Source organism: Dicentrarchus labrax, unplaced genomic scaffold (assembly GCF_905237075.1).
Source record: "Dicentrarchus labrax unplaced genomic scaffold, dlabrax2021, whole genome shotgun sequence".
Taxonomy (NCBI): Eukaryota; Metazoa; Chordata; class Actinopteri; family Moronidae; genus Dicentrarchus; species Dicentrarchus labrax.
The window spans coordinates 4460834-4470211 of NW_026136723.1; the positions used below are offsets into that span (position 1 = coordinate 4460834).

Here is a 9378-nt window from a genome sequence, read left to right on the forward strand (position 1 = left end):
CTCTAAGTAGAGTGATTCTTATTTATGTGGCCTCCTTTTGAAATTGTGAAAAACAGAATAAAAAGTTGCAACAGACTTTTACAACCAGTCATACTGTCTGGGATGTACCCTTGTCCTTGGCAAGGCTTCAGGATCTGTTGATGCAACCCAAAACAGCTTATGAGGATCCAGGGGACCTTGAGGGATTTCTACCAGAGGTCCTTCAGGATGTTCTAGGATTCCCTGAATGTTCTCCAAGATTGATAGAGGTCCTTCTCAAGTTGTTGCAAGACCCTTCAAAGGTATTTCAGGAGTCCCCTTGGGCAGCTCCAGAAGAAGGTTGTTCCAAAAGTCCAGGAGTTCTTGTGCGCGTCCCAGGGATGCTTCTGGATGTCCCAAGACAGCTTGGAGGTGTTTCAGGAGATTAGTAGTTCTTAAGGAGGATCTAGAGGTCCTTGACAAAGTTCTTAATAAAAATAGTATTCCAAAACCAGTTTGTTACAATGAGCAGCATATTTAATATTCTGCTGTCACTGTCAGTAGATTAAGTAGAAAACCCTGCGGGTTAATGGATTTTTCTTTCTTTTTGTTCTAATTTTCATTTTTGTCGCATAAATCAAAGGACATAAATCACTTTTCCCTCCTGAGTCAAACAGCATTCAATGTTAACTCTCACTCTTCTGTTGAAATACTGTTATTCAGTGCCGTGATCTTTGGTCACATTCAATGTGTTTTTTTACTTAAATCTTGGGGAGGGATTCCCTGTGTATCCTTGGTGAGGCACAAGAGAAGGTTACGGGGAGTCACTGAGTTTTGGTATATGTTACAGTAGTCCCTGTAGTTTTCTGAAGTTATTGAGGGGGTGTACGTCTTTAAAGTTGTTCTAGGAATCTTTTTGAGAGTCTCAGTCATTGACAGTGTCCCAGTAGTTCTTGGAAGAATTATGGATTGCTTGAAAGACATCCAGACATCCTTGAGGATGTTCTCTAAGTCCTCGGTGTGTCCCATTTAATTCTAAAGGAGAAAGTAGAAAGGGTTCCTTAAGGTGTCCCAGGAATTCAAGAGTCTTGAAAGAGGAGCAGAGTGTACATAAGGGGAATACCAGAATTACTCAGGCGCAAGAAGTCTTCAAGAGGCTTCCTAAAATCCTTTTTGGGTTGAAGGGCCCTTGGATGAGGTCCCAGAAGTTGTTCCAGGTGTAGTGCAAAACATAGCAGGGTTTTCCTGGGACTTTGGAACTCAGTGACCCTTGGTGTCTTTTTTTTATTACAAAAGGGGGCCGAATGTAACAAAACAGACTAACTGTAAAACAGTTAAACATTGTTTTTGTTTATACAAAAGTAGGATCTATTCAAGTACTGTTGAATTGTAAATTGCATGGTACAGGTTTTATATGTCTTTATTAACTCAAGGTACATTTACAGATATATATATATATGTATATATACACACACACACTACCAGTCAAAAGTTTGGACGCACCTTCTCATTTAATGGTTTTTCTTTATTTTCATGACTATTTACATTGTAGATTCTCACTGAAGGCATCAAAACTATGAATGAACACATGATCTGGCCTCCACAGTCACCTGACCTAAACCCAATCGAGATGGTTTGGGATGAGATGGACCGCAGAGTGAAGGCAAAAGGGCCAACAAGTGCTCAGCATCTCTGGGAACTCCTTCAAGACTGTTGGAAAACCATTTCAGGTGACTACCTCATGAAGCTCATCGAGAGAATGCCAAGAGTGTGCAAAGTAGTAATCAAAGCAAAGGGTGGCTATTTTGAGGAATCTAAAATATGAAACATATTTAGAGTTATTTCACACTTTATTGTTTACTACATAATTCCATATGTGTTCATTCATAGTTCTGATGCCTTCAGTGAGAATCTACAATGTAAATAGTTATGCAAATAAAGAAAAACCATTAAATGAGAAGGTGTGTCCAAACTTTTGACTGGTAGTGTATATACACCTGTACATATATATATACACACAAGAGTTCTAGTTCTAGAGTTTTAAACAATTATATTGCTGAACATGAACTCCCTCATCACAAAGAAGCTTTTTTAAATAAAGTGTTGTGCTGCCATCTGCTGGTGTAAAATAAGCAGGTCAAACAGTTGACTGCACTGATTCCAATTTAATGTGTTTTTTTTTATTTTCTTAAAAATAAATATAGTTTTTCTTGTTGTTCCTACAGACAGATGTTTGAGCTTCACTGTGCAGATAAGTGCAGACATTAGAAGGATGTTTTCAAATTCAAAATTGGAAAGTTTCTAATGATTATTTAATGAGGTAGAAGGAGTAGATGCCTTTTTTAAGGATTTTAATGTGGAAATTATTCTGGTTTGATGGCAAAAACACACCAGACAGACTTTTAAAAAGTCCATAGTGTCACAGCAAATAAAATTATTAAAATTGACTAAAATGTGTTGCAGTGAGAGGTCATAAATACACGGGAATATGAATATGAATTTGTTGTGAAATGTGGGATTTTGAAACTAAAAGACAAGTCAAACCATTTGAATCAATGGGAGGAACATAAAGTGAGTTTCCAATCATGTGAGTTTATTACTTCAGTAAAAGTCAGTTGTTACAGCAATACTGATATACTGTCAGCAACCATGTTTATTTGACGCCCTGAATTCAACTGTTCCTGACATACAAATACAAACTCCAGACTTTTAGGTTTCTGTGTTGTTGTGACTTAATAAAAAAACTTGACTGATGGAAGCTGTTTGTGCTACAGACTTCTGCCCCCAGCCGACTACCAGCAACATAAAAATATAAAAATATCTTGAGTGGACACAGGCTTTCACAAACAAGTCAAAGGTAAGCCTGAGCTGCACCTGACAGTCAGATATGTTTGATGCATCTGTAAACGGCAACATCGCCATTTCCTCCAGTGTATAAATGTCTGTTAAAATATATAGCATATAAAAATACAATATGTCTCTTCTTCCTTGTCTTGGTCCATGTCCACACGGACGTGGACAAATGTGAGAAAACCATTTAAATGTTGAAAGTTTTCACAATGAAATGTTGACGCAAGAAAAAAGCTGTAAAATCCGATCGGTTAATTTTCCTCCGACTCTGATCGATCAGCGTTTCAGTAAACCAGTTTGTGTTTCTCTGGTTTGAAAAACTAACATGTCCTGTGAAGTTTGTAATGATTGGACCATTTTTTGGGGCATTTGTAGCAGCTCCTACTGATTGATTTGAGTAAAACATTAAGGGTATGTTTCAGGTACTTATGTGGACACATCCTCGAGGTTTTGTGACAATTCATTGGTCAATATCTTTCAAATTCAATAAGATATCAACAACCTTTTGACAGGCTTTATCCAATCAATATCCAAAGAAGATTTGGTAGCAATAGGAGCAACGGTTTAGTAGCTGACTTGAAATTAGACAAGCTCAGTGTGCTCTTTTTTTAACGTCTGTCAGACTTACAGTATGAGGGGCGTGGCCTTTCCAAAAATTTGAGTTTTGTCCCTCAACTGACCCTTCTTAGGTCCCGCCCCTTTTTGCTCTGTGCTCCAATAACAGTTGAGCAAAGCCTCGGTCAGAACCATGGTCAACTTTCCTTTCCTGTACTTAGATAGGCTTAAAAGTGCTAGGCTCGATGTTAGCAAAATGCCAGCTAACTAGCAAGTTAATGTACATTAATCATTTGTTACAGACAAAAACACTAGCTAAATAATCTATATTAATAGCATTAATTATACATATGTTGATTAACTAACAAGTTACATCTGGTAGATATTGTTAGATAATTCACTAGCCAGCTTGAACTTTTTAACCATCTACGAAATGTGCTTGTCTTTTAAAGACAGACGTAGCCTAGCACATAGCATATCTAATACAAGAATGGATGTTGACCGAGGTTCCTAAAGCAGTGGGACTTTCATGTTTTACAGTCATTGGGCCAGAAATAATAATCATACTAATAATAAAGTTTCAGTTTGAACCCCCGAATAATCGTCATCGTCAATAGACCAGAGTGGAGGGAGGGCAAAGATTTCCTATCCGTCAGGTGGGACATGTCTTTACGCCGGGTAATGTGCATGAAACCTCCTCTGACGATGGTTAAACTGTCACAGGGATGGGAATGGAGGAGATTTCATTGATCCCAATGCCATTTTCAATTCTGCTAATTGGTCCAATTCTTTATTGATTTCCTTGTTAGGTCCTGATCCAGTTTTCTGTGTGAAAACCTGTAACTGAGACTTCAGGTTTTCTTAGTCGAAGGAAAACTCTTCTAGCAGCGTAGACGCACGAGTTTGCCGTCATTGTGTTGCAATGTGCAAAAACACCCCAGTGTTGATAAAGGGATTGATAACGTCGGAGGAATATGACTCCAATGGATTTTGAACTGGTTCTCAACTGGAACCAGTTTTCGATCCCCATCCCCTGACAGTCCCACAGGAGTCCTCAGTCCTTGTCCCGCAGCCTCAGCTCTGCGGCGTTTTCTGTCCCGTGTGTGTGCGAATGTGTCGTTTGTAATTCGAGTTGTCGCTGAACCTGCGGCCGCACTCGTCGCAGCAGTATGGCTTCTCGCCCGTGTGGATCCTCAAGTGTTTCTGATAACCGTCGAACCGTGTGAGTCTCTTCCCGCAGATGTCACACGTGTACGACTTGTCGACTTTGGTCTCGACCTTGCGGTGGACCTGTACGTGTTTGGCCCAGTGGCCCCGCTGAGCGAACGCACGACCGCAAATGGTGCAAATGTACGAGTCCACCACCTCGGACAGCGGCGCCTCCAGGTCGACACTGTCGAGCTGGCCGTTACCTGAAGCTGGATCCGAAGCTTCAGGGGCGTCCTCGTCAAGGTCCGAGCACTGGACTGAGGTACCTGGCTGCTGGTCCAGCCCCGAGTCCTCCAGCTCCTGGTGCGACAGCTTTGAGAGTGTGGAGGTCATGTGGTCGTTATCCTGTTTGCCGCTCTGGAACAACACAAACTTGACGTCGTTCTGCTCCGCAGTCTGAGGCGTCTCCTCCAGCTGGGACGGCCACGGTTCCTCCTCCTCCTCCTCCGCGTCCTCCTCCTCTTCTTTGATGTGAGGAGGTTTTATCTCGTCCAGACTGCAGCTCCACTCCGGCTGCTCAGAGAGCGCTGCCAACCAGAACAAAGAAGAGAGTCAGGACGCGTTCAAAACCTGCAGCTGGTTGTATTTTTAGTCAAGGAAACCTCCAAATATTCCAATATTCCAATATTCTTTATGATACGACACAAAAATGCACCACCTCTTAAACAGTCTTGGCTCAAGGTTAACGAGAGCTTCCACTAGAAGGGACTGTTATTACTGTATTTATTAAGACTGATCTTTTATCTCTGTAACCTGCACATCATTAGTGAACATGAACATTAGCTTTTAGCCAACAAAAAACTTAACCCGGGTTTTTTTGCTTAAATCACTGAAGTCCCGCTGCCTTTATTGGGGACAGGCCTTTAATTCCTTCAGCACAGATGTGAAATACTAACTAATTGTGCAGCTTCTCCTGAGTTTTGTTCAGCAAATATGACAACTACAGTGGTACAATGCAGGTATTGTCCCTGCTAATTAACACTAAACAAATTGTTAACATTAACATGGTTTTATGAGTTTTAAGAGTCTGGTCACGTGTGATGTGTAAAGGTGGAGCAGAGAAGTTATTTGATTAAGTTCAGTGAGTTATCAACTATTAACTGTTTGTGCTTAACATTTGAAAACTTTGTTAAATGAAAGAAAAACTGGTTTATATTCGTCCTCAAGTATCAATAAAAGTACTTATTGATACCTTGGGCTGCGCGATACAGTAAAAACATCATATTAGGGTTATTTTTGACAGATATTGTGACTGTGATATGATTTGCAATTCATGTTGGAAACAATTGTTAAAATCCTGATGATGTGACACAAACGTCTTTACCAAACAAACATGTTTTCTTCAATCTGGAGAAAGTCCGACTGTGGACATTGTTTTGTGTTTCTAGAGTTTCGTGTTTTACGAACACGTTAGGAATTGTTAAAATTTGATATTTCTTAAAGGGAGTTTGGTGCAGGGAGCTTGTCGTGATAAATTCTGTATGTATTAATCCATTAAATCACCATGACTCATTTATGATTTGTACCCTTTTTATAATAGGATCTGTCCTAGGTTTCTGCCTTTTAACAGGCAGTGTTTCCTTGCCCTTGTCTCCAAGGTCTTGCTCATGGTGGTACTGTTGGGTCTCTGTAAATAATGTTATAAAGAGTTCGGTCTAGACCTGCTCTATTTGAAAAGTGTCCTGAGATAACTTCTGTTATGAATTGGCGCTATACAAATAAAATTGAATTGAATTGAATTGAATTATAAATTGTTACTGTAAGTGTTAAATACATTTAAAAAAATTGCACCTTTTGCAATTTACATATAAATGTACGATTTATAATATCTGATCATATTTACTGTGAAGTAATAATAATATGCTTATTGATAACTAGAATATTTATGAAAACTGTGATTTTTCGGGAATCAATGCATTGATAAGTTTATTGTTTCTGTTTGTGTAGTTTCCACATTTGGACAAACATGACCTCCATTCAGCGGCTCACTGGGGTCTGTAAGCCGGCAGAGAGTCGCTCCCTGCGGGCACCGGACCGGTTCCTCACCTGAACCGTCGACCTGCAGAGAAATCTGCGGCTTCCTGGAGAGATCCAGCAGCCGGCGCTGGCGGTCGATCTCCAGCTTGGAGCGGGAGATCTCCTCCTCGTACTCGGCTATGGTTCTCCCGAACACCCCGAAGATCTCCTCCGCGGCCTCCGTGAGCCGCTGGTTGATCAGCAGCCTCAACATCTCGATTTTAGACATTTCAGCGGGAGTGTGAGCGGCGGAGCGGCGGAGCGGCGGAGCGGCGGAGAGGAACCGGAGAACTTCGCTCTCCGAAGCGAGCGTCGTGGTCGGTTGTTTACTTGCTACCCTTCCGGTAAGTGTCTGCACGCATGCTCAGTGAGGTTCTTCACTGGATGAGGTGTGTTTACCGCCACCTGCTGGAGAGGATGTTTACATACAGCTTCCCGCTCTACATTATTATTATTGTTGTCAAATTTCACTTTAAAAATAAAAATCTGTAAGAAAATGTGTCTCAGTAAAATAAAACTAACCTGGAAACAAAAGTGAAGTGAAAAGCAGTTATATTGAAATAAATAAATCAGATTGTCAAGTTACTAAACACGACTTTATAAGAGATATAAATAATTATTAAAATGTCAAAATATGTGCATTATATTACAATATATACAGAAATATAAACATTTAAAATATGTAAAATATACTACAGTATATACAAAATATAAAATTAGATCAGCAAAATATGTATACTACAATATATAACAAGTGTAATTAATAAATACCAATAATGTGAATTAATGACAGGATCATTTCTGTAATGTTTTGCACTTTTTTGATTTATTGACATTTTCAGAGTTTAAATCAAAATTCCCAATCCTCTTCCGTACACATTACCCAGAGTAGCAGAAGTTAATAAGCTTAAGTTATTTAAGTTATTACACAAAACCTAGAAAACGATCAATTTAGCTGTGAGTTACCATGGCGATTTATTGTGTGCAGTCAACAGCCGGGATGGATTAATCCTCAGCAGTCACTGCGATCGGAAACAAATGTTTGATTATTGCCATTATTATTCTAACATTAAAATACCACAGGTAGGCCGACATATTGCAATTCAGATAAGTAATGTTTTAAGATGGTGACCATTTTTAATTATTCATGTGATACTGTTATATTGTGTACAAAGACTGTATATAGAGAGAGACATATTATATTAAAGGCACACTATGCAAGATTTTTACCTTAATAGAACAGCTTCGAAGTCATTTCGATGGTAAACGAACTCGTAGTACAGCGAATCATCCCGATAGCAACGCAGGAGAGGGACGCCGCTGGCAGAACCAGCAATGCAAGTCTGAAAGGTGGCGGCCCGCCTAATCTCGCGACAGTTAACGTTAAATACAAGTACTCCGCAGCGACTCTAGGGGTAGCTGTTTGACAAAACCGGAAAACTGCATAGTATGCCTTTAAAATCTGTGGGCAATGAATTGGTGGTCGGTTCCAACTCACTAATGCGTTCAAAAGTGCTCCAAACGGATTCTCAGAGATTAACTTCACAAAACAACGAAACAGAAAATCCCTTCATGCCGAAGAAGTTGCACAAATAGCAGAAAGACTGAACCTCAACCAACATTTTCTCAAATTAAAATAAAATACACTTCCATCTTTAAAGGAGACATATTATTATTATTTTGTGGCTCTACCACAATAGGTTTAGATGTTTTAATGTTTAAAACACACATTATTTTTCTCATACTTCCTATTCATGAATATCACCTGACGTCACTCACATTCTAACTTGTCTGCCGCCGTGTCGAGTACCTGATTCGGCGAGATCGCTAAGTCTGTTGCAAACAGTGTTGGGAGTATAATATTATTCAATTACTCATTAGCAAGTGGTTAGCCAATCTGTTCACACTATAACGTTGGCAGCCTAACGATGATATTTTTTGAAAGTAGCGTTTCTTTTCATGGCAGTCGAGGTGTGAAATGTTGTCTGTCGTAGCTGTTTACTGTATCCATACGAATCCGTAAATCGTAGCCAGCTAGCTAATGCTCGTCAGTACTGTCTGCGCCGGTACTCGGTCGGAACTCAAGATGGCGCTAGTAAGCTGGGAAAAGAGCGGATGACGTAAAAGGTCACGTGACTGATATTCACGAATAGCTGAGCACCTCTTTTCAGCCTCTGTCTGAATTGATCGGTTTCAGCACCTGTCTCTTTAAGACCCCCCTCCCGAAAAGCCCAGTCTGCTCTGATTGGTCGGCATTATGACGCGGATGACGCTCCGGCCCCTCCCCTTCGTTGCCGGCAGGTAGCTCCTCTCTGTTACTGAGTTTATCTGCATTTCTACCGTCAATATTAATTCAATAACTGCTTCTAAAGCAAAAACTTCACCAGCGGACATGTTAGAGCGGGAGTCTGACCTGAAATCACAGAGAAATGAACAACATCAACAATCAGGATTACAGCTTTCTGTGACGTTTTCCTCAGGTAAATACTGCTATATATTAACTACATATACATATATATATATATATTAACCGCTATCTATCACATAATGTTAGTGTTTATACCTTAACTATGAGAACCAACACTGTTTTATGCTTGTCTTTCCAGGTACAGCAGTGAGCAGTGACCTACAGTCTACACAGCTCAGTGAAGTTTAACATATTATATGCCTGGAATACTTTATCCTGTACAACATGTCAACATAACTGAAGGAATCACTCATCTAATAAAGTAAATTGTTTATGTGGTTTAAAAACTGCTCAGTAACCAACTGTTAACTGTACTGTATCCA

General features: G+C 40.0%; 1 protein-coding gene across 1 annotated transcript; it reads right to left on the bottom strand.

Annotated features, from left to right (window-relative positions):
• Positions 1–2530: 2530 nt before the first annotated feature.
• LOC127358057 (zinc finger and BTB domain-containing protein 49-like) lies at positions 2531–6948 on the bottom strand. The gene is made up of 2 exons (XM_051390940.1): positions 6619–6948; positions 2531–5099 (listed from the first exon to the last, which is right to left on the bottom strand). Exons 1-2 carry the CDS (start codon positions 6815–6817, stop codon positions 4438–4440), a joined length of 861 nt encoding a protein of 286 aa, XP_051246900.1. The 5' UTR covers positions 6818–6948; the 3' UTR covers positions 2531–4437.
• Between the last annotated feature and the right edge of the window lie 2430 nt (positions 6949–9378).

What these genes read in the sequence shown, in the direction of transcription:
- LOC127358057 (XM_051390940.1), bottom strand. Translation starts at nt 6,817, where the DNA reads ATGTCTAAAATCGAGATGTTGAGGCTGCTGATCAACCAGCGGCTCACG. An exon ending in TCTGCAGGTCGACGGTTCAG is followed by an intron (nt 5,100 to 6,618) that starts GTGAGGAACCGG and finishes TCTGGTTGGCAG; the next exon opens with CGCTCTCTGAGCAGCCGGAG.